The sequence below is a fragment of the Argentina anserina genome, chromosome 6, assembly GCF_933775445.1.
Source record: "Argentina anserina chromosome 6, drPotAnse1.1, whole genome shotgun sequence".
Classification (NCBI taxonomy): Eukaryota; Viridiplantae; Streptophyta; class Magnoliopsida; order Rosales; family Rosaceae; genus Argentina; species Argentina anserina.
In genome coordinates, this window is record NC_065877.1 from 15,241,885 (window position 1) to 15,268,493 (window position 26,609).

Here is a 26,609-nt window from a genome sequence, read left to right on the forward strand (position 1 = left end):
ATTTATATTTGTTGAATTGTGATTTTCATATATATTGATATACGAATTATATTTTCATTTTATTCATACGAGCTATAAGCTTACCGGGTTTGTGTTTACAATCCCGGTGCACCAATTCGATGGTGTAGGGGATAATTCCGCAGGTGTTGATTAGTAGAGATCGAGTGACGACTCCGGAGACTCGAAATCGTTCGTATCCTGCTTGTGGTGAGGTTTCTAGCGTGGATTTGAGTGTGAGAATTGGTGTGGATTTATTGTGAGTTTTGTGAGAGATTGTGAGGATTATTACATTTCCATCTTATGTAATGTTGAATTATAAATTTGGGTTGTAATAATTGGTTTTCTGAGTTGTATTGAGAACTCAGTAATGATCCGCTGTGCATTTTAAATAATTTCGATTTCATTGACATTGTTTTGGTGTTCAAACGACTTTGAAATTTTGAGTTTTTAGGCTCGAAATTTTAGGGTCGTTACATTCATAGACATGACCTTTTCCAAACTATATATATAGCACTTGTTAGAATATATATTGAACCATACTATTTGATTTACACTAACCTTTTCCACATCAATTTGGTGAAGTGGATAATCTGCTGGAAGGTTGAATGAAAGGGAAGTTCCCCCAATAGGAAACGTCGCAACCTTCAGTTCTTTGTCCTTGTATTTTTCCTTTAACTGAAACAGAAAATGCAAAACAATTATAGATTGCAAGATATATTACACACACAGACATTGCCCGTAATATTTTTAGCTATTTTAAGACTAGCCCCTATTCATAAAAGAAAACAGGGGATACATTATATCTATTTATCCTATTATAAAACGAGTACTTAAAAGTTTCACTAAATTGTGAACTGCCACTTTTCACTAAAAATATTTTTTCTAAAATACTCTTTTTATCAAACACAATTACACAAAAGAATTATGTGTTATAAAAATTAAAACGGATGTAACAACAAATAAAATATGTTTTTCTCATCTTTACACAATAACCCGTGCGATAAATTAACACATCGTTAATTTATCGCACGAGTATGAGTCTAGTTTTAGATCACATATAACATCAATTTTACTAGGGATAGATTTTTGTATTTAATAGTCTGTGATCTTATCTATACAAGTTTTTTATTAGTTAAATTGAGGATCGCTATTAAACTGAACTGGATTAAATTAATGGACGAGCCTAATTTATTCAATCCAATCGAACCTCTTTAATTCTCACAACGGTAATCGAGATTATGAACACTTTAAATTAAATGATTATGTCTCAATTTACTTTAAATTTTATCATACTAATATATTTTTATCGACCTAGCCAACGAGAAAATTAACTGTCAAAAAATTAAAATTTGTGATCGAAAAGTGAGTCTCAAACACGATCCTTAAAATGATGAAAAGAAAGTCCAAGAATACATATATGTACATAGATGTAGAGATGAGACAACCCACCATGTCTATTATCTTCATGCCTTCATCATCCGCCTCAAGATAAGAAATTGGAACCGCATCATTTGATTGTTGGAGTTTTGAATCAGAAAATTTCTTCTTGAACTCTGATGTGGCGTTCTGCGCAAAAATATTAAAACGAAAATCTTGTAATGACCCATTTCAATCACTAACTGTATGGCTCATACATTATATATAGTTAATTAAAACCATGAAAAGATATACCGCCACCAATCTCTTCAGTGTTTGCTGCAGTTGAGAATGCAACTCATTTGCAATAGAGGGAACATCAGACATATTAAGAGAGAGAGAGAGAGAGAGAGAGAGAGAGAGAGAGAGAGGTCATGCAATTTGAATATAGCAAAGTAAACAATTCACATTAATTTCATTTTATGGATGATTATAGAGAAAGACAAATTAAAACCATGCTTGCTGACCGAAGATATGTACATGAACCAAACAGGTGCATGCAAAACATTAATTTCATTTTCTTGCCAAATATCATTCATTAGAAATATGTAAGAAATCAAACTAGAAACATTCAAAGTACAATCTGTAAGGGCGGATTCATATTTATGTCCGAAATCCAAATATGAAAAGAATCCCTTTTAGACCAGATTTGCTTCATCTTACTTACTAGCTTTCCGTATCTGGTTATGTAGACACCCATTCGCTCTAGAGGTTCTAAATTCTAAAACCTTTAGACCCATGATTATCTTCACGTCTTCTTCAAGTTTGTAATATGTATAACCATGTCATTTCGGTATAAGTCAATGTCTTAGGCTCTTCTCAATACTTATTAGAATGTGTGGAATGATGAGGTGTCTTAACTTGGAAGCGGAAATAAACGTCTACAATATTAAAGAGCGAAACTCTCGAAGCTTCTTCTAGCACCCTATCAAACCAAAATACAGTGTCATTGACCAAGGTACGTAAACAATAGCATCAGTCACAAAATTTATTTTTTTCTTTTAAGAAACTAATTGACCCAAAGCATCTAGCAATGCATTTAATTCACTCAACACTCTTCAATCCGTGCGGCTTCTACAACATCCTCGTGTGGAAAAGCTATTCATTTGATAAGAATTTAGCTAACCTCAACACATTTTCCATATTCAAGTGGACTTTGACACGCGCACCTCGCAACGCCAATATGGCAAAAAAAAAAAAAACATGGAAAAAATAATGAATCATACTCTACGGCTCTACCAGTTGTGTTCACCTCGTCACTGACAGACGACACAAAACAACCCACTTCAAAATAGTTTTCTTCATCATTGGACTTGCATCCAAGCATGAATTTCTTGGTCACCAATGAGATGTGTATTTTGTCTTTCATTTCATGCAAGTTGTTTTACGTGATTGCCTAGGCTGCTTCCATAGCCGAGTTTACTACTTAATAGTGAGAGAAGAGGTTCTTATCACTGCATATAATTGTGTTATCTATACTATATATATATATATATTTTTTAAGAGATCTATATACTTATTTGAGCAAATTAAGTTTATCGGCTAAAAACATTGTGAAGGTTCATATTGATTTTTTAATCATATGTTAATCTATTTTAATGATTACGGAATATAAAAGTAATTAGTAAAATCAAAACTCAAACTAAACTAGAAAGAAAAAAATCTCATATTCAGTAAGTAAATTCTCAATCACTATGTAAACGGTACAAGGTTATCAGGTGTGTTGATGACTAGAGATTCAGCCATTGTAGACAATCCAAATCTTCAGCTAAATCAAATCAGAAAACATGAATGAATAAATAAATAAATATATGATCCCCAATACTAAGAAATAAGAACTGACAAAGAAAATGAAAGAGTCAGTATCCATTTTAACCAGGATTTCCATATCAACAGTGCTGCTACAGCCATTGTTAAGAGGCTATACACAAAATACTCTAACCAACCAGCAGTTAATGAATTGATTCGCATACAAAAAGGTGTTTTACAGGTTCTTAAGGACCTTTGAGACTAAGCCACACACGCAAGGCAGGGATGATAGAATACAGAGGTAACATGAATCACGTGTTCCCCGGTTATAAAAGAGGCTTGGGAATGAAGCTGTAACCTATTGCTGTTTAGTTGGTGTGCCAGCAGACTCTCCGTTATTATTCTTTGTAGGAGCCACCTTCACTGGGGTCGAACGCTCCGACTGAGAAAACCGAATCAAGATCTGCATGAGGATAGTAACAATGCCCATACCCAATGCGGTGAATGCAATTCCCTTCCACGAGGATAGAAGAGAAGACCAGTGGAGGAACTTCAGGGATCCCAAAATCAGTAGACACGCCCAAGATGTAACAACCTGTACAAAAAACAAGTTAATTAGCTGTACTTTCAAGGCAACCTTGTAAGCAAAACAGAAAAAGCATAATCGAGTAGTTTGCTGGTTTTTTGGAGCAGCTAACCCACCACAAGTGACTTCCATGGCCGCCCAGTGATTTGCAATTCTTGATCGCCGAAAGTCTGCTCCACTGCATGTTTATCCAATAACGCATCCTAGTATACCACACGCAAAAAAGAAACCATAAACCATGTTATTAAAATATTAGCAAATTTTAATTCTCCAAAGGATGGAGGTGAACCACCATTTTGGATACCACCTACATCCCACCTTATGCTGCAGCTCAGCCTATCAGAACCACATTAATGTGATGCATGTGATACTGAATTACTGAAAAAGGTGGTTAACTTGGCATTCTCTTTCATATATCCAAATAGAAATTCTAGAAAAATAAAACAAATAAAACAATGCATCACATGTATAGTAAGTACCTTGGACACAAACACATCTTTACACCAATGCGCAACAGCATCATCAGTTTCAGGCAAGTCCTTCATCACATGCCTCTTGATGTGCACATGCACCTACAACAGACCAACAACGAAGGAGAACTACGAGTTTAAATCACAAATAATCCAAATAAATAAAGGCAAATGGCTGCTGCCAGTTGCATTATGATTCAATGAGTCTTGGCATTGGAGGTGAATATAGGAATAACCATTACTTATGTGAGTTAACTTTTTCTCACGTTTCAACCACTACATCAGTCATTTTGAAGATATGATGTAGAGTAAATTTACCACAGAAGGTCGCCCCTCAAAAAGTCTTAGCAGTGTAGGTGCAGGCGAACTTTTGGGAATAGCTACGGTCACATCATATATAGCTGGAACAAATGAGCGCATGTGACTTACTGCTGAGACAAACCCCTGAAAGCAACAGAATTAATTGAAATAAGTCTGTGTGCTTGAGCAACAGAGAATTATGGCCCTCCAGTAAAGGAGGATTGGGGGCCATTATGTTCCATTCATGCTGAAGAGAGAAACATTCCAAATAAAAAAACTATTGTTCTCTCAAAGTACAGGTCAAATCACAGTAAACATATACCTTAGTGCGAGGAATCAAAACATTTCTAGGAACAGGTAGTCCTGTTGAAGTTGCATATTCTTGTGCAGCCAAAAGCTTTGCTTGTGTAAATCGAGTTCCTTCTACAAAAAGAGCCAACCAAAAGGGTTGGGGGAAGTCCTTCAGCCGTTGAATACCTGACTGCATATAACATGATAACACTCAAATAAGATCAATTGAGGATACTAAAGAAGTACACAGACTAGTGCCAATACACTTCAATTATAACTGGTGTCGGATATTACTCCAGGAAAGTAGAAAGGATGCACACATAAGAGAAGCTGGCTAAGAAGTCCAACTACATTACTGGTGAATTAGTAACAATTCGGAGCAATGCAGAAATAAATAAGCCGAGGGAGAGGAACGCTGAAGAGAAAAGGAGTATTCAGATGGAGAAACAAAACTTCTCAATTGATAGAGGCCTTTACTCCATGATAAGCGGGAACAAAATCTAGGATAATCACTTGAATTCCCTAGATTAATGTGGACCAGCAAGTTGCCTTTTCCGTAAAAAAAAAATTTCACTTGATAAAAAACGAAAAATGCAGGGACAAGGTGTCCCTCGAAATAACTACAAAAGTGATCTACAACTAGCAGTAGCAAAAATGTAAAATGGATTTAAACAGACAACTAAATATCTGCACAACAATTTTCAAAAAACAAACTGCACTAATAACTAAAATTTAGATCAAAGAGTAGATATGAAAGAATGATTATCCAAAACCAAATTGCACTAATCACATCATATTGATAATGATGTGATCATAATGATGTGATCAGTCTCTCCCTTCTAGACATAGGCTCGCCAAAGAAAGACCTATCTATGGAGTGGCAACACACTGATATGAAAGTACGTAATGCTCATATTGCTTCAGATCTATCAAATGTTTTAAGTTGATGAACAGAAAGGGTTTTAACTTTTAAGAGCAGAAAGAACTTGTAAGAGCATCCAATTTCAGAACATTGTTTTACAGTTCAATGAACCTCCTTGACAGTGCAAGATTACTTCCAAGGCAATACTTTACCATAAAGATAAAATGAATTTGAGTGCCCATGTACATCTCTATTATGTTCATGTGTGTGTTTTTATTACACATAAACCAATACCTTTATTGTGCTTTCATCTTTTGCCCAACTTCTTTCCAAAAAGAGATATTCAGAGAACCACATTGACCACCCTATTACCTGCATATACAAGGCATCAAATTTCATGACAAATATTAAGTAAACCAGAAAACCAGGAGAATGCTTATGAATAATGACAATATAAGGAAATTGGCAACCAACATTTTTCTTTTCCTAGACAAAGTCAACTAATTCAGCAACGAAGTGAAAAAATACTTCCAACAATTAGTATCGTGTTTATTTTTACTTCCAGAGGGCAATCCATATATATAATATAATAATAAACAAATAAACACCATTTCACCCTTTACTCACCCTTTACAAAGCCAACAACAATGGGAAGAAATCAAAATTTCTTAGTAAAGCCAATTGATATTATAATAGTCACAATTTTTTTAAATTATCCAAATTTTTAGGTGACACAGTACTCCAGTAATATTATATACATAAACTTTACACACACAAAACTGAAGCCTAGCACATATTTTGAACTGAAGTTAAAAGTCTAACCAGCTTCATCTAACACAAATTGACATGACATCTTAGTGGGAACATACCGGAAGAAATTTGGATGATTTTTTCATTACAGCTAATGTGCTTCCAAGGCAACCTGACCGCTGCATATATATATATAGTTAACACACAATCAGCTGTATTAATTATAATAGGGATCAAAACTTACAGTTCATTAGTCTACACACAACGTTGTGAACCACCACAAGTGTATGTACACAGATCATTTATGCACAACTAAAAAGAAAATGTAGACATGTTTTTTAGTGGTGTTTTATATGTACCATTACATTTTTGTTGTGTTTTTGGCTCGTTGATGCATGTTGGAGAGTTAGGATTCAGTAATCAAATCCAGGTTTAGAAAGGAAATAAGTTAACACAGCTTTTCTATATGTTTTAGGAGAGTATATCTTTTCAATATTCTATTAGGATTTGTGTTAGGTTTAGTAATCCTAGTCCATATTGTATCAGCAGCCCCTATTGATATAAATAGGGCTGCAGGGGGGTTTTTTAGATGAGAGACAGAAATCCTAAAGAGAGAGCTAAGGGTGATAGAGAGATAGGAGCTAGACAGGGAGGGGTTAAGGTCTGCAATAAGTACTTGTACCTAAATTCTTCAGTACTAGTAAATCTCTCAAGAGAGATCACAGTGGAGGTAGGCTTCAGCTGAACCACTATAACTTTGGTGTATTTTTGTTTACTCTTCTTTGCTTATATCGCGAATAACTATTAAGATCTAAAGGCGCTTATAACAACAATTTTCACATTGGTATTCAGTACACGCTTTGAGTATAGCAACGATATATAAACAGTGTACCTGAGCTAGAACCCATCCAACAAGCCAATCAATATCACTTTTATGATTGCATATGACAAGTGCATGTTCTTTACCTAGAACACATGAGCAAATACATAAACATAACATTATTGGCAATTCTGCATATTTTTGTTAAGAAACAAAGACGCACTCCTAAAAGCAAAGAAACATCAAGCTAGTCAAGAAATTTAAGCCTTACCCATAGAACGGAAGGTTTCGGGGTCTGTGTACACTTTGACCTAAGAAAAGAGGGTTAACAAAATCAATATTTAATGTTCTATTTCATAAGTAATAGCCTAGAAATCACAGCCAAATGTAAGCAACATACTTCATAGAACACATGAGATAAATTGACTGAAAAAGTAAAACGAGATTCTTAACAAATGCTATCATGATTCACCTTTAAAGTTGATCAATAGTGCATATAATCAAACAAGCACATTATTTTTATATGGAAAATCCATGGGGCCAGGACACTCGCTGTATTATTATCGCATGTCTACAGTTGCAGATGGAGCTTTTAACTCCAATTACTAATGAAGCACCCATATGTCCACATAGGTTACAGAACTGGCCACATCCAGAACACAAGTGAGTACTAATAGGTAGGCCTTGGAGGTAATGGCTTCGGCATGGATGGTGTGAGGTGGGAAGTAAGGTGGACTAAGGCTTATGGGCTATTAACTTTCTAGAAAAATCTCTTCTTTTCTCCCTGGAAAACTAAGAAAGGCTTGTAGTCTAGCTATTTCACACCTGAGTATCACAATCTCTCTCACCTGATCTGACAGAATAAACACCACAATGAAAATCCTTGAGTTGCTCCTCATCCAACTTCGCAGTCTACTTCTTAACTTATCAACACCTTTTTTTCCGGCAACATATAAATCCATCTTTCACCCAAAACTAAACTTATTCATCCCCCGAAGAAAACCTATGATGCATGGATACGGCATAAATTTTAAAATGCTGTATCGTATTGGGTACTGATACGGATACGCGCCGGATACATCTTGGATATGTATCCAAACCTATTTTGACGTATCATTGACTTTAGATACGCGTTTGACCAAATGGACACTTCAGGGATACATTTTAGGGCTATTTTTGTCTTTCTTCATCAATTAAAGATAAAACCATATTCTTTTCATTCCTTTTTTGGTTAACTTCTTGCTTATTTTTGTAAAGCTTATATCAAACAATTTAATCAACCTCTTTTCTATTATTTTTATATATGCAAATTTATTCCAATAGTTTCAATGATGTTTATATATATATATATATATTATAGTATATATTATTTTAATAATTAAAAACGTATCTCGTGTCATGTTTTTCTTGAAAATTCACCGTATCACTTATCACGCACCACGTATCCGTGTATCATAGAAGAAAACAAAGTAATGCTCTAGAAGATAACAAAGCAATGCTCTAAATGAACCGAACCCGATTGAAAAAAAGCAGGAGAACTATGGCATAGGCAAACAACCTTGAGGCCGGCCCACCAATCGATTATCCAAACAAGCTCCAGCCACAGCAGCTCAGCTACCACTCTGTTGACTCTTCTGTACACATTCTTCGACACCGGCCGAATAAAGACAAAGCAAATCGCCTGAAAAACAAGTGATGAAACTCTAAGCTGATTAAACTAAAACCTCGTACGCACAAACAAAACACATGTATATCAAACAAAGCATCCTTAAATTAAGAAAACCGAATCGGAAGAAACCGAATCTATCGAATGAATCAAAAAGAGGAGAGGGGTACCTGAAGGAGATTGACGAAGAGGCCGGAGAGGAAGAAGAGGAGGCTGAGTGGGACGATGACAGCTGCAGCTGCAATCGCCATGGCCCAGATAAAAACCAACCCACAGATTTCAGAGAGAAGAATAAGAAGAGGGATTAAGAAGCGAATGGGGGGTTATTGGATTTATGGATTGAATGAGAGAGAGAGAGAGAGAGAGAGAGAGAGAGAGAGAGGAGAGGGTGGGATAAGGGGGAGAGTGAGTGTGTGTGTGTGTGTGTGAATTAAATGGATTTAATGTGAAGATGGTTGCGCGATTTAAACGCCGTTTCTGTCATATAGAAGAGATAGAGAGAGTTTTGGTGTGTGTGAGAGAGAGAGATGGGGTTTCTTGCGCTTCTGCCAGACCTGCATTTCTTGGACAGTTGAGCTGATGATACCAATATCAATCTGCCACTATTCCAACCATATTTTCCTTTTCCTCTCTCTCTTTTATTTTTTTTGCTTCTCTTCTTTTCTAAAAAAAAAAAGAAAATTAATGAAGAATTGATTTTCTCTTTTTTTTTTGTGTCACTTGAGAGGTCAGCAGCTCATATTGATCGAATTTCATTCACAACTAGTGTCGACATGATCGATCAAAAGCTGGTCTTGAAGACTCTGGGTGGGGAGTTATTGTTGACACCACCAAGGTTGAGTTTACAAAGTAGTGGTGCACCAAGCTTGCTTTGACGCTACACATTGGTTGTTTTATGTCGTCTATAGTTTTTTCTGTTATAGTTGTGTTCATTTTAGTTCTAGTTAGTTTCTTTGAGTTTGTAGTCAATATCTTACAATATTTGAGGGTAGTTCACAATCATCTTTCGATCTGGTACAAATGCCTTGTTAGTTAGTATTGTCTTAGTTTGAGTCGGGTTGTTGCCCTTAGTGTCGGTACGGTCATTCAATTGAAGTTTAGTGGAAACTACTTATTGGCTCCAAAATCAGTGTAATTTCATTATTAATGACGTTCTTTTTTTATAAAAAAAAATGTGGAGGAAGATTGTAACGCCCCAAACTGCATCTCACTATCTTAAGTACGTTATAGTGCCACGAGTCTATAAAACATAAACCGAAAATCGGATTTATATTTAAAAAAAACGCAAGGCATTTTGTGTAAAAACTTTTTAGACAAACACATCACAAGCTTTAAATTAATTTGAGGATTTGTTTCTCACAGAAATACACATGTCTGTCCAAGATCTAGTTCTAACAAAGTTTTGAAATCAGATATCCAAGTGTGGAAATCTAAAATGAAAACCAAAATACGGTAAACTGAATTTGAACAGCACACCCAATTCCATCCATTGCTTTCCTCTACTAGCACACAATATATGCACCCACACTGATGTAGGATTCCTCGATCAGATTTCAAAACAAATAACATTTGGAGTCCTCAGTATAAAAACATTTAGAAACCAAATCATAAAAGATGAATGACAAACTTTAAAACAGCTTGACTTGAGAATCGGTACACAGATTCTCAATACGGCAGGCCAAAACCACCTGATGAATGGTTCTATAGACCCACTACACGACCTTACCTTAGATATACTATAACAAGTAAGCGTAGCAAGAGCATCCGCTACCAAGCTACACAACTTTTTGAGTCCGTCATTAAGATCGAAACCCGCACGACCAGTGTAACTAAACCCTCCGAAGGTTTAAGGGGTCGAACCTAAGGAAATCAGTGACACCCCTCGCTCTTAAGCGATCACAATCTCTCATGGTTTGGTTAGTACGCAAATAGGATTTAAACATAACCAAATCACAAGATGCACCATTTTATAAATAAAAACGAAAAACTCTAATCAAGATAGATAAAAAAAATCTCTACCTGGATTCTAATGTTTTCCCTCGCTCTCTACGAGTCACGAACTTTTCATTTCTGTTCCTTGGGTAATCGGAGTACCTAGAGTCCGACAGATAGTCGTTAACATACTATCTACATACTTATGCAATCACGATGATTAATAAATTCAACCATATCAGATCCTTGATCATGGTCTCCTATAACAATCAATTCAATTTCCCAGTTAAATAACAAATTCACCTTATTTGTCAAGCATAAGGTCATAATCAATTTGCCCTCAACGTACAAGGCACAAGAAATTAATCAACGTGAGTGCTCACTATACTAGCTTGACAAGTTTAACAAAACTCACTCACGGATAGCTCCAATTACTACCAGAGAACATACAAAATATAATTAATGGTCCATCTTGCTTATTTCACTCTTTTAGTTTATGCACAGATGCACAGAGCCAAATCTGTAAAGTCCTAATCAACTCCATACTAATCAACTGGACAAAACAATGATCAAAGACTTCCCAATTTGCCATTCAATTAGAGTAAGATAGGAAATCACAGCCGCATAGTTTCACTGCAAACTACATCATACCACCATCATAATTTTCCCAAAACTTCCCAAACAATTACTGATACTCAATTGAATCCCATAGTAACCAGACTTTGTAATCAAAGCTGCAACTTACACATGAATGCAAATTAGCAGGAAGCTTCATTAACGAACTCTGTAGAGTAGAAATGCTCTCTTGGAGGCCTCTGCTTCAGCAACTCTGTAATTCAGCTCCTAATTAGTTTGAGCTAAGCTACAACGCAAGGAAAGAGAGAGCAAGTCACTAGAAACCCAAGAGGATTGCCAAGCCACGCCGAAGCCGAGCAAACCCAGAAAACAAAATCATCAAAACTCAACCAATCGAAAACTAAAACCTGGCCAAGAAGAGCAAGAAGAGCAAGAAGAGGAGATGCAGAATCATACCAGGAGGAACTCAAATCATGGCCTGAATCGCCGAAAAACGGTGCAAGGTTCACCAGAAAAACCCATGGCAGGTCGGGCTTCCCTTCCTTGATTCTACCTCCTCCGGCGACGATAGCACAAACCACCACCATAGGAAGGAGTGCGACGTCAGGGTAAAGAGAATCGATCTGGTCCGACGGCCGTCGTTGGGCTGATGACAGTGGAATCACGTCGGCAAGTCGCGCGGTCTTTTTGGGTCGGGGAGGGGCTCCTTCGGGTCGAGCTCCATTGAGTTCTGGGCTAAGTTACATGGAATTGGTGCGTCTACGCGGAAACCAAGAGTTTGAAATTGCGAAATTGATTTTTTTAAAATATTTTTAAAAATGTGTACGTTTTGAAAACATGATAATAAATAATATATATTTATATCTAAAAATATATTATATAAAATATCAAATTAATTACTAACATTATATGAGAATAATATAATATAAAAAGTGATAATCACATATTTATGTGACTTTTATTGTGTTAATTATTCATTTTACTTAATTATTTTGTTATATTTTTATATTTTTAATTAACTTTATTTGTTTTTATGTATTTTGAAGTTGAATAAAAAAGAAGAGAAAAATGTGAAATTCCGGTAATTTTCCGAGCACCACCACTTTTGGTGGTGCCATGCATTTTCGGGCAAATTTTATAGAGGAGTAAGGAATGAGCAACACATTGTTCTATGATAACTAGATCCCATTTTTTAGTTGAGATTTAACTACACCATTTTTTTCTCTTTCTCACAAAATCATGGCTCCCCATTGTCCAAAAATCTACATCTATATTATGCAAAAATCTGATTTTATTTTGGGTGTAATAATCACCTCTAGCTCCATCACTTCCTTCGTTATCACCCATTTCCTCCATGATCATTCATTTCTTTCATGATCACCCACTTCCTTCAATTTTATTCCATGATCACTCACTTCCTTTCATGATCACTCACTTCCTTCTTTATCACCCACTTCCTCCATGATCATTCACTTCTTTCATGATCACCCACTTCATTCCATGATCACTCACCTCACTCACTACATCAGTGTCTCTCACTTTTCTCTACTTTTTCCGCCACCATTCTCCTCTATAAAAACCTCCATCACCACTATCTCCATACACCATTTTTTCCATAACCAACCAAGAGAGAGAGAGAGAGATAGAGAGAGAGAGAGAGAGAGAGAGAGAGAGGGAATAAAAAATAGAGAGAAAAAGAGAAGAGAAATGGGAGAAGACGGACATGGAGAGCCGAAGCGAAGTCACATTCAATCTCCTCAAACTACAACCCACATCTCCTCAAGGTGCTAAAATCTCATCAAGCCTCCACAAGAAATAGGAAGTTCGGTCTCTTCTTCTTTAATTAATCTCTCATGTATTCTTTGATGTTTTTATTCAAGATTATGTGTAACTAAATTCCTTGATAGTTAGGGGCTAATCAAAACTCTAGATATGTCTTTGATTTCAAACTCTAATTGGTTTATATAATTTTAGATGAGAATTTCTTCACTGATTGTTCATTGATAATTCTATTACATGTCTCATTGGGCCGATACTTTGATGCATGTTTTAGGGTTTATTATCTTAAATATGTATATGACCGACATATCGTTGCATATTCTATGAGAGATAACAAGTTATTTGCATGTACTTGTGTGAAGTGATTCCTAAGTAATCTAAGGCTACTGACATTAACCTTAGATTCTTTGATGTTACTCAAACGTTCTTAGAACTTCAAGATTTTAATTATTTTTGGTCTAGATACCGACATTTCATAAATCAATTAATTGAGAATATAGTTAAGTCGATACCGACATTTCGCTTAACATGACAAGTAAGAGAACGTAATACGGTTAATGACCTAACGACATTGGCTTAACTGTGAGTGCATTCATCTGTAATTATTGACATTGTTAGGGGTGATTGAAGCATATCTAGTGGTGGAGAAAAGTTCATAGCTATTGTTTTTCCCATATTTACATCCATATTTACTTTTTAATATTATGTTATCAGCAGTACTTCTGTCTTTTTTTTTTCACCAATCAAACCAATTCCAAATACCCTCAAAATTTGCGTGGTAGTCAACCACTGTGTCTTGTTAGTGTCTATTTAATTTCATAATTGTTAGTTGAGTATAGATTAGCTAATTAATTAGGTTTACGCTCCTAAGTCGAGTCTGTCAGATTTTTAGTTTACGCGTCTGTTTGTGTTTTTTAAGTCTTAGTTTCACCAATTCTCTATGGATAATGACCCCTATTATTTGATCTAGAGATTGAGAAAGAAGCAAATCTAAAAAGGAAACAACAGAAAATACATGTGAACACGAGTAACAGTGTTAGTGAGGATTCTGAGCCTAATGGTCTAATTCAAAGATTGAGTTTAAGGAAGAGGAACGTGTTCCAATGCCTCCACCATCACCACGACCAATGACTGTGAAACTTAAGGAGTCCTTTATTCCGGGCACATGTACAGCATATTTACCAGTTGTGCTACCAGAAAATTTGGGGGCTTACTCAATTCCCCCATCTCTGATTTCGAATCTACCACACTTTAGAGGCACTCATTCTGAAGATCCATAAGGCCATCTTAATGAGTTTACAACATTGTGCAGAATACAGAAGTCAACAACGGTGGATGAGAATATTGTGAAACTTTTTCTTTTTTCTTTTTTCTTTTTACTTGAAAGAGCAAGCAAAGGCATGGTATAATTCACTGACTTCCCAATCTATTGACACATGGGACAATATGTGTGTCGCATTCATAAAGGAATTCTATTCAGCCTCTCGCACCAAGAATTTAAAGAAGCAGATCAGTACATTCAGGCAGAAAGATGAGGATGAATTACATGAAGCGTGGAGTCAATTCAAGGGTCTACTACGTCAATGCCCCCATCACAAGTTTGATCTCAACACTCAAGTGGAGTACTTCTATGAAGAACTGGATTCACTCAACATGCAAAAACTTGACTCGGCTTGTGGAGGAAATTGGTGGAATCAGACTGGAGCTGAAGCTAAGGAAATTGTGGAGAATCAAACAGAGAATTCAAGACAGTTTCAGTCTAGAGACCGATCTATGGGTGTCGGTAGAAGATCCTTGAATGCTATTACCATATATGGAGCCATAGAGAAGAGATTGAGTTCTATGGAGAATGACATTGCCTTAATTGATAGTCCTATGAAGGTGAATAAAAAAGCTACTGTTACCGCATCTCAAGTGGTTTGTACTATTTGTTCAACTAAGAACCACCTTACAGAAGATTGTCCTAAGTACAGAGCAGTTGAGGAAGACACCCAAGAGGAGGATGCAAATTTTGTTTATAGGCAACCCAACACATATAATGGGAATAGAGATCATCCCTTCCTTAGCTACCGAAGCAATAATGTGCTCAATCCTCCAACTACTCCACCTGGATTCCAACAAAGATAACATGTAGAGGATGTGCAACAATTTGCCCAAAGACGAGTGCCTCAACAACAATAGGCTCCAGGTCAGACATCAACATGAACTTTAACTTTGGAAGCTATGATGCAACAAATGATGTTTGATAGCAAAAAGGAAAGAGTGGAAAGCAGTGCCTTTCGTCAAGAGATCAAGTCCACCACTCAGCAACAAGAGAAGGCAATTGACTTGTTAGAGCGCCAAGTGAGCCAAATCCAACAAACTCTGGCAAAAGTCAACCCAGAACGACTTCCCAGCAACACTGTTCCTAATCCTAAGGGTCATCATGAAGCCAATGCAATGGTTTTGAAAAGCGAGAAGGTGGTGGATGCAGCTCCAGTGGTTAAGAAGCCAAGAAAAAAGTGGGAAGAACCTGTATTAGAGCAGATTGTGCCTGAGGAACCATCAAAAGTCAGTTTAGGCACCCCAACTCAATCTGCTGAGGAATTCTCTCAACCTATTCAGAACGCACATGGAACAAACATTGAGTCGAGACCGAAACCAGCCCTGGTATGTCCCATAACCTCACATTTGATTATCACTAATGTGCCTTTTCCTAACAGGTTACAGAAACAAGTGAAGGAGGAAAGAGACAAGGAGATCCTAGACATCTTCAAGAAGGTTGGGGTTAATATTCCAGTGTTGGATGTGATCTAGAAAATTCCTCAAAGACTTGTGCACTTCAAAGAGAAAATTCAAAGGAATCGAAACAGTTGCCTTTAGTGAGAGGGTGTCTATTGTGCTGCAAAGAAAGTTACCACCAAAGTTAGGTGATCTGGGACGTTTCACTATTCCATGCACTATTGGTGATCACAGGTTTGCTGGTGCTCTTCTTGATTTAGGTGCTTCCATAAATTTAATGTCATATGCTGTGTATGATAGAATGAATATGGGAGAACTTTTGCCTACTAGGATAACCATTAAACTTACCGATCAATCTAACTGTTACCCTAGAGGTATTATAGAAGATATGCTAGTGCATGTTGGTGATTTGATTTTTCCAGCGGATTTCTTTGTATTAGATATAGAAGGTGAACAAGTGCCCTCTGAGATACCATTGATTCTTGGTAGACCATTATTGAGAACAGCTCGCACTAAAATTGATTGTTATGAAGGTTCACTTAGCATGGAAGTAGCTAGAGAAAAGATCAAATTCAACATCTTTGAATCCCTTAAGCACCCAAATACTGATGATATGTACTCTTGTTGTTCTACTGATGTTTTTGAGAGTTTTATGCAGGAGTTCATTAAGTACTCATTGGATGAGGATCCCATGCGAAAAGTCATAGAAATGGCTGGTAAAAAGAAAGTTTCAGCACAACCGGTTCAATCTATTAAGGAAATTCATCAACATGTGGAATTTGAGCCTGTATTTGAGATTGCATGAGCTGAATACCTTGAGATGGATGAGGAGTATTATGCAATGGATGAGACATTTGAATCTTTACCATACATGACAGATATGTCTCGTAAACTCATTCCTCTTCTGGTTTCAACCAACGTGCTTGCTCCATCTATTCGGAAAGCGCCCGAGTTAGAGCTCAAACCTCTACTTGAGCATTTGAAGTATGTTTTTCTCGGAGATGGTGAAACTTTACCAGTCCTAATTTCTTCAAAGCTCTCACATTTGCAAGAGGAGAAGTTATTGACTGTTCAGAGGGAGTACAAGCAAGCAACTGGATGGACATTAGCATATATCAAGGGAATATGTCTCACTCTGTGTACTCATAGGATACATTTGGAGGAGGGAGTTAAGCTAACAAGAGAAGCTCAACGTCGACTGAACCCCCCCCCCCCTTGGAAGTTGTCAAGAAAGAAGTGATTAAACTCTGCGATGTAGGTATAATTTATGCTATTTCTGACAGCAAGTGGGTTAGTCTTGTGCAGGTAGTTCCCAAACGTTCACGAATTACAGTGGTAAAGAATGATGAGAATGTGTTGGTACCGCAACGTGTGCAAACAGGATGGAAAGTGTGTATTAACTACCGCAAGCTCAATGCCACCACACGCAGAGATCACTTTCCCATACCGTTCACTGATTTGATGTTAGAAATGTTAGCAGGTCATGCATATTATTGTTTTTTAGATGGTTATTCGGGGTACAATCAGATAGCCATACACAAGGATGACCAGGAGATGACCACCTTTACATGCCCCTACAACACTTTTGCTTACCGGCGGATGCCCTTTGGCCTATGCAACGCGCCTGCAACGTTTCAACGATGCATGATGAGTATTTTTCGGACATGGTTGAAAAAATCATTGAGGTATTTATGGATGATTTTTCGGTATTTGGTGATTATTTTGACATGTGTCTGTATCATTTATCTATGGTTTTAAAACGTTGTGTTGAGACTAACCTTGTTTTGAATTGGGAAAAGTATCATTCTATGGTAGAACAATGTATAGTTTTGGGACATGTAATATTTGCCAGGGGGATTGAGGTTGATATTGTGCATACTTTAACTCCTCCTTCAACTGTGAAGGAGGTGAGATCTTTTCTTGGACATGCATGATTTTATCGCAGGTTTATCAAGGACTTTTCCAAGATAGCCTGACCATTATGTGCACTGCTCCATAAAGATGTACCCTTCAACTTCACAGATGAGTGCTTAAAGGCATTCAACAATCTCAAAGAGCTTCTGACGACCGCACCTATCATACATGCACTTGATTGGAACTTACCTTTTAAATTAATGTGTGATGCTTCTGATTATGCAGTTGGTGTTGTGTTGGGTCAACGTCCAGCTAAGTTACCTCATGTCATCTATTATGCTTCTAGGACTTTAAATGATGCACATGTAAATTACTCAACTATATAAAAGGAATTCTTAGTTGTGGTCTTTGCTTTAGAAAAGTTTAGGTCTTACTTGTTAGGAACTAAAGTCATTGTTTTCTCTGACCATGCTTCTTTGAGATACTTGATGACAAACATGATGCAAAACCCAGGTTGATTAGATGGATGTTGCTACTTCAGGAGTTTGATATTGAGATAAAAAATAAGAAAGGCACTGATAATGTGGTGGCAGACCACCTGAGCAGGATCACGCATGGATCTAACACAGATGATGACTCATTGCCTCTGCGTGATAGCTTCCCTGATGAGCAACTTTTTGCTCTCAACATTTTTGAGCCTTGGTATGCATATATTGTTAACTATATTGTGTCAGGCAGTATACTAATCGACTACAATAGAGCTCAGAATGACAAGTTCTTGAAGACAACTAAGCATTATGTGTGGGATAAGCCTTATCTATGGAAACATTGTCCAAATTCGTTGATACGAAGGTGCGTTCCTGAAACTGAATTTCAATCTATTTTCACTTTTTGTCACTCACATTTAGAGGGAGGTCACTTTACTGGAAAGAAGATTGGAATGAAGGTTCTTGAAAGTGGATTCTTCTTGCCAACTTTATTCAAAGATGCCCATGAGTTTTATAAATCATGTGTCAGATGTTAGCTCATAGATAACATAGGTCCTAGAGATCAGATGCCCCACCACCCAATTTTTGTTGTTGAGATTTTTGATGTGTGGGGTATTGACTTTATGGGTCTCAGCAAAATATTTATATCCTACTTGCACTCGATTATGTTTCAAACAGGAAAATCAAACAAAATTTGGAGAAGACTGTTGGACCAACCCGGAAAGATTGGATTCAACGCTTAGATGAGGCGTTGTGGGAGTACATGACAGCATACAAGACACCGATTGTGATGTCTCCTTATCGAATGGTCTATGGGAAAGGCTGCCATCTTCCGGTAGAGCTTGAACACAAGGCATATTGGGCTATTAAGCAGTTTAACTTTGATATTGATGATGCATGTGCTCATAGGAAGTTACAACTGAATGAGCTAGATGAGATTTAAAACAATGCTTATGAATCCAATCCAATCTACAAGGAGAAAACCAAGATGTTTCATGATAAGATGATTAAAAGAAAATCTTTTGTTGTTGGGTAAAAAGTCTTGCTTTTCAATTCGCATTTACGTTTACTCCCAGGTAAACTTCGTTCTAGGTGGAGTGAGCCTTTTGTTATACTTAATGTGTTTGCTCATGGTGCAGTAGAGGTCAAAAATCCGAAGAATGGGAACACGTTCAAAGTGAACGGACATAGGCTCAAACCGTTTTATGAGCCTGTAGCGGTGAGAGATGTGGAAGAAGTACATCTCCGCGATCCCGTGCCAGTTAAGCACTGATTATAAGTACCGTCTAGCTGCTGACGTTAAACTTAGCGCTACTTGGGAGGCAACCCATGTTGATAGAGAAGCTTGGATTCCAGATTTGCATTCTTTCATTCTTTCTCCTTTTTTATTTTTCATGTTTAATGTGTTTTGTGATGTCATAGGTCTTCTGCTTCATACTTGTTTGATGTGTTGCATGCTTTAGTTTTGTTTTACATTGAGGACAATGCAAATGTCAAGTGTGGGGTGGGGTTTATATGATATCTTTGGCGTCTATGTTTATATTTGTGATTTAAAGTCTTTTAGATATGTTTTTTGAGTTAAAAACAAATAAAAAATTAAATTAAAAAAAATTGTTTCTAGTCTTGTTTAAGTCTTAAAGCCCTTAACTAGTCTATGATGTGCTTATATATTCTGAAATTGTGACTAAGAGTGCAACATGTGCCTATGTTAGCTGAGTTTATTTGGTTAATCTTGATATATGGTGCATGTGTTAATATGTAGTGGATATAGAAATGGGTTCACATGGTACAGATTCATCAGCATGCTTAAACATACAGTATGGGTCCATCATACCTACAGTCAACAAAAAAATGCATTTTGTATATTAAGACCAAGGCGGAACATTGTGAAGATGAAGAAAAGAAATAAGTATGGGATATCAAGCTACTTGTGTTGTAAAAAAATAAAAAAATGTGCATGTTCTTTTGTGATGTTTAGCTTATACTACAGGTTAACTGTAGATGAAAAGAATGAAATAAAGGCCCAACAAGATAAAATTCGGCCACAATTGTGATATATTTGGAAGAATTCAATAGTGAAGATGCTTCAAGGGTTGTAAAGTTCGAAAAAGTCTCTTCATTGATGCTATACTAGGTTTTAAAACTTGTTTAAATTCCATATCCCTTTTATTCTATAAACCTATGAGCCTAACCACATTACAACCTTATAAAGTCCTTTTTGATCCTCAAGATAGGTAGCCTTTGATCTATGGATATAAGTCACAAAAGTTAAGCATATGGTTCGGTCCATTTGGGAAGTAATTGAGTTCAGTGAAAACCTTAGACATATGTTGAGAGAAACACTTATAGCGTACCCATGTGAGGTTGAATCTTAGCTTGTTTATTGCATGCTATAGTTTTACAAGGTATATTAGTGGTGTTTTTTGGTTTACCGGAAATTCTGACGGTCAAGCGAGGTTTGAAATGAATGAAATTTTAACAGGGTCACTAAATACATATACTGATCACATCGACTGGTGTCGGTCGATCCTGATAAGTTTTTTTCATATAGTCGCTTCATAATGTGATAGTTTTATTCTAACCTAAGGTAAAGGTTATGATACTCTAGTTCAAAATATGGTCGATCGAGACTAGCATATGTGATCGGTATATATATTTAGTAACCCCGTCAAAATTTCGTCCATTTTGGACATGGTTTGACCGTTCGTACCTACAGTCAACAAAAAAAATGCATTTTGTATATTAAGACCAAGGCGGAACATTGTGAAGATGAAGAAAAGAAATAAGTATGGGATATCAAGCTACTTGTGTTGTAAAAAAAATAAAAAAATGTGCATGTTCTTTTGTGATGTTTAGCTTATACTACAGGTTAACTGTAGATGAAAAGAATGAAATGAAGGCCCAACAAGATAAAATTCGGCCACAATGGTGATATATTTGGAAGAATTCAATAGTGAAGATGCTTCAAGGGTTGTAAAGTTCGAAAAAGTCTCTTCATTGATGCTATACTAGGTTTTAAAACTTGTTTAAATTCCATATCCCTTTTATTCTATAAACCTATGAGCCTAACCACATTACAACCTTATAAAGTCCTTTTTGATCCTCAAGATAGGTAGCCTTTGATCTATGGATATAAGTCACAAAAGTTAAGCATATGGTTCGGTCCATTTGGGAAGTAATTGAGTTCAGTGAAAACCTTAGACATATGTTGAGAGAAACACTTATAGCGTACCCATGTGAGGTTGAATCTTAGCTTGTTTATTGCATGCTATAGTTTTACAAGGTATATTAGTGGTGTTTTTTGGTTTACCGGAAATTCTGACGGTCAAGCGAGGTTTGAAATGAATGAAATTTTAACAGGGTCACTAAATACATATACTGATCACATCGACTGGTGTCGGTCGATCCTGATAAGTTTTCTTCATATAGTCGCTTCATAATGTGATAGTTTTATTCTAACCTAAGGTAAAGGTTATGATACTCTAGTTCAAAATATGGTCGATCGAGACTAGCATATGTGATCGGTATATATATTTAGTAACCCCGTCAAAATTTCGTCCATTTTGGACATGGTTTGACCGTTCGTACCTACAGTCAACAAAAAAAATGCATTTTGTATATTAAGACCAAGGCGGAACATTGTGAAGATGAAGAAAAGAAATAAGTATGGGATATCAAGCTACTTGTGTTGTAAAAAAAATAAAAAAATGTGCATGTTCTTTTGTGATGTTTAGCTTATACTACAGGTTAACTGTAGATGAAAAGAATGAAATAAAGGCCCAACAAGATAAAATTCGGCCACAATTGTGATATATTTGGAAGAATTCAATAGTGAAGATGCTTCAAGGGTTGTAAAGTTCGAAAAAGTCTCTTCATTGATGCTATACTAGGTTTTAAAACTTGTTTAAATTCCATATCCCTTTTATTCTATAAACCTATGAGCCTAACCACATTACAACCTTATAAAGTCCTTTTTGATCCTCAAGATAGGTAGCCTTTGATCTATGGAGATAAGTCACAAAAGTTAAGCATATGGTTTGGTCCATTTGGGAAGTAATTGAGTTCAGTGAAAACCTTAGACATATGTTGAGAGAAACACTTATAGCGTACCCATGTGAGGTTGAATCTTAGCTTGTTCATTGCATGCTATAGTTTTACAAGGTATATTAGTGGTGTTTTTTGGTTTACCGGAAATTCTGACGGTCAAGCGAGGTTTGAAATGAATGAAATTTTAACAGGGTCACTAAATACATATACTGATCACATCGACTGGTGTCGGTCGATCCTGATAAGTTTTCTTCATATAGTCGCTTCATAATGTTATAGTTTTATTCTAACCTAAGGTAAAGGTTATGATACTCTAGTTCAAAATATGGTCGATCGAGACTAGCATATGTGATCGGTATATATATTTAGTAACCCCGTCAAAATTTCGTCCATTTTGGACATGGTTTGACCGTTCGTACCTACAGTCAACAAAAAAATGCATTTTGTATATTAAGACCAAGGCGGAACATTGTGAAGATGAAGAAAAGAAATAAGTATGGGATATCAAGCTACTTGTGTTGTAAAAAAAATAAAAAAATGTGCATGTTCTTTTGTAATGTTTAGCTTATACTACAGGTTAACTGTGGATGAAAAGAATGAAATAAAGGCCCAACAAAATAAAATTCGGCCACAATGGTGATATATTTGGAAGAATTCAATAGTGAAGATGTTTCAAGGGTTGTAAAGTTCGAAAAAGTCTCTTCATTAATGCTATACTAGGTTTTAAAACTTGTTGAAATTCCATATCCCTTTTATTCTATAAACCTATGAGCCTAACCACATTACAACCTTATAAAGTCCTTTTTGATCCTCAAGATAGGTAGCCTTTGATCTATAGAGATAAGTCACAAAAGTTAAGCATATGGTTCGGTCCATTTGGGAAGTAATTGAGTTCAGTGAAAACCTTAGACATATGTTGAGAGAAACACTTATAGCGTACCCATGTGAGGTTGAATCTTAGCTTGTTCATTGCATGCTATAGTTTTACAAGGTATATTAGTGGTGTTTTTTGGTTTACCGGAAATTCTGACGGTCAAGCGAGGTTTGAAATGAATGAAATTTTAACAGGGTCACTAAATACATATACTGATCACATCGACTGGTGTCGGTCGATCCTGATAAGTTTTCTTCATATAGTCGCTTCATAATGTGATAGTTTTATTCTAACCTAAGGTAAAGGTTATGATACTCTAGTTCATAAATATGGTCGATCGAGATTAGCATATGTGATCGGTATATATATTTAGTAACCCCGTCAAAATTTCGTCCATTTTGGACATGGTTTGACCGTTCGTACCTACAGTCAACAAAAAAAATGCATTTTGTATATTAAAACCTCATTGATTAGGGCTTCGTCAAGTGTGTTTCCTCGGTGCGACCACGCACAATCGGTGACAAAAATTAAGTGATTTTAGATATGCAAAAACGGGTTTTGCCATTCGCATCTTGGTAATGGGTCCTCCCTTAGGGCATATTAGTTTTGTTTTCAGTTTATCGGAAACTTCGACGGTCAGACGAAGTCCGAATTAGATGAAATTTTTATATGATCATTAAATATGTCGATCGATCCCGAGAAGTTTCTTTCATATAGTCGTTTCATAATGCGATAGTTTTATTCTAGAATATGTGTGGATAATATTTTATTACTTGGCGGGCTTTTACAAGCCGGACCTTAGGGACTTTTGGCGGGCCAGGCCTTTCGAGTTTTTGGCAGGTCGGACTGGGTTTCACACCTCTAACCTAAGCCCGGCCATCTACCCACAGAAGTGGGCTTTGACGTACTTTCTTGGGGCCGGGCCGGGTAAAAACCTATTGGGCTAGTAGGTCTATGTGGACTTATCAGATCTGCGGGCTAAATAATTAGGCCTATGCATAACATATTTTGAGCAACCTAGCAAATACGAAGACGTCCCGAGCCAATATGTGCAAAGGGAGTCAACTCAGTAGATAACAAGAACCATGGATTTGGACTTCCAAAGGCGCAAATCAATCAAACTCCCTCAACTCGGGTCCCAAATTTGAACCCACGATTAAGTGGTTTGATAGCAACAGCAGAATCCTTACCATGATGAAACGCATCCCAAGTCTGAGCCCAGAAAAAACTAATTTGGACACCCCGACATAACCCGACTGCCACCATACCAGATCGACGTCGACGAAATCCGATCGGGGATTCTCCACATCCTACCAGCCACAATTACAATAGTATGATATTTAAAACTGGGCACCATACTCCACAAATCACTTACTGAGAGCCTGGAAAGTCCCGGGGACCTGAAAAATAGAAGTCTCATTCTACCACGGCCCATCTACTACGAACGGCCGATCTCGCACGTTAATCAGTGTGGAACTCGAGGGCTCGAAATCAGAGGGGCAAAATTCTTTCCCCGGGGAGCCATCTTGATGCACCCCCCCCTCCGCTCCCCTGTTTTGGGGAATATTGCACCGACCAGCAGACCAGAAACTACTTTGTGACCAAATCTCATAAAGATCTAACGGTTGAATCTTCCCGAACTGAGGTATAGTCATTGATTAGTCGTGCTAAGAAAATATGTTTTGAGGTAAGGAATGAAAAGTTTGACTCAACCTGTATATACTTGTCTTTCTCTCTTTCGATCAATTGGTTGTTTTCTACTTGGTTTTTAGTTGAGATGTGACATCTGTGTAATCTATGAATTATAGGTTGGCCAACCATATTTTGCCTTTGGCTAATTTCAACCTTGACACCTTATCCTTCGGCCAATATTACTCACTCACCCATATCTCAACTACCTTCCTTTCATTTAATCTTATCGTTTGCCACAATTTTTCTTCTCTTCTGATAAAATAAATTAAGCACTTCCATTGATGGAACTTATATACATTACAACCTTAGCGAAGAATCGAAGTGCTTCCATGAAAATTGATCCGACAAGTACCAAAGAATCGACATTGTTACAAAAGGAAAGACCTAAGGGAATCTCTTGTTAGCCGATCATGAAATTCTCTTCGTGTCGACTGGCTTTAGACCTCATGTGGCAAAAGTTCTCTATGTCTCAAGATAATATAGGAAAACAAAGGACAAATGCAATTAGGATTTCGCTAAACTCTTGACGGGCATGACTTTATTCCTGCCATAATTAGGACATTTTAATTTCTTAGGAGAGAAGGATTAGTTTTGAGGTTACAAATCGGTGCCCATATAAAAGGGCTATGGTAGGTAGTATACAACGTACGAGTATATATATATTTTGGGTAGCATGTATGTTCTCAACACTACAATAAAAATGCTATTTCGTGAGGAATTAATTAGTCGCTAAAAACTGAGATTTCCTCGCCATAGTGATTTCATGAGGAAAATATTTTGGTCACCAGTTCCTTGCGGTAGAGCGGTCAAGAAAAGTTTCTGCGAGGAAAATAATATTTCTTCGTGAAATCATTTTGGCGATGACAAGCCTTTTTTGTCGTTGTTATGCTTTAGCCACGAATTGTTTCATCGCCTACTCTTATATTTTTTTCCTTGGTAAAATTTTTCACATAATGTAAAATTGTCGTAAAATACATGTCTCCATGAAATAAATTTCACCGCTAAACTTTTATTTCCTCGCTAACGACACGTAAATAATTAAAAAAATTATTTCATAAAAAATAAAATAAAAACATTTTCGTCGCTATAAGTACCTTTCAAGGAGGAAAACTTTCCATGCCATAAGTAATTTATAATAATGAAATTTAAATTCATCAATAGAGGTAATATTCCTCGCCAAAAGAATACTCAATCACGAGGAATGTTACATTGGTCGATACTCGATACATGTTTTATGATTTATAGCAAGAAAATTTACTTTTGTTGTTGAAGGGTATACTCAGTATAGCGAGGAAATTGACTTTTATCGTCGTAAGTTGTCTAATTTACAACGAGAAAATTCACTTTCATCATGTTACATACTAGCGAGGAAATTGGATTTTTGTCGTTGTAAGTTGTAAAACCTACAACGACGACCTTGCTTTCCTCGTCGTAATGTTATAACCTATAATAAGGAAATTTACAATTTGTCGTTGTAAGTTGTATAATCTACAACGATGAAAATCACTTTTCTCGTTGTACCTCTGATAATCTATAACGAGGAAATTTATTTTTATCAATACAAGTGGTGTAATATACATCAATGAAATTTATTATCCTCATTGTACATTTTATAGCCTATTGCGAGAAAATTTTATTTCATCACAATTAACTATTATTACGTGGAAGTGGTAAAATTCAAATAATTGTTATATTTATATAATTTGAAACTAATTAAATTAAATAGACCAATAATA

General features: G+C 36.5%; 2 protein-coding genes and 1 non-coding gene across 3 annotated transcripts; 1 reads left to right on the plus strand and 2 right to left on the minus strand.

Moving 5' to 3' along the window:
- Positions 1–3,423: 3,423 nt before the first annotated feature.
- On the minus strand, positions 3,424–9,303 carry LOC126798073 (1-acyl-sn-glycerol-3-phosphate acyltransferase 2). The gene is made up of 11 exons (XM_050524906.1): positions 9,081–9,303; positions 8,803–8,925; positions 7,516–7,555; positions 7,317–7,390; positions 6,544–6,603; positions 5,969–6,046; positions 4,844–5,002; positions 4,540–4,665; positions 4,231–4,323; positions 3,868–3,954; positions 3,424–3,760 (listed from the first exon to the last, which is right to left on the minus strand). The coding sequence occupies exons 1-11, from the start codon at positions 9,159–9,161 to the stop codon at positions 3,524–3,526; spliced, it is 1,158 nt and encodes a 385-aa protein (XP_050380863.1). The 5' UTR covers positions 9,162–9,303; the 3' UTR covers positions 3,424–3,523.
- Positions 9,304–14,691: 5,388 nt separating this feature from the next.
- On the minus strand, positions 14,692–14,798 carry LOC126801348 (small nucleolar RNA R71). The gene has a single exon (XR_007672838.1). It is a non-coding gene; the product is annotated as a small nucleolar RNA R71 (small nucleolar RNA).
- A 622-nt stretch (positions 14,799–15,420) lies between these two features.
- Positions 15,421–16,723, plus strand: LOC126796943 (uncharacterized). Its single transcript, XM_050523656.1, has 3 exons — positions 15,421–15,846; positions 15,900–15,957; positions 16,008–16,723. Exons 1-3 carry the CDS (start codon positions 15,421–15,423, stop codon positions 16,721–16,723), a joined length of 1,200 nt encoding a protein of 399 aa, XP_050379613.1.
- Positions 16,724–26,609: the final 9,886 nt, after the last annotated feature.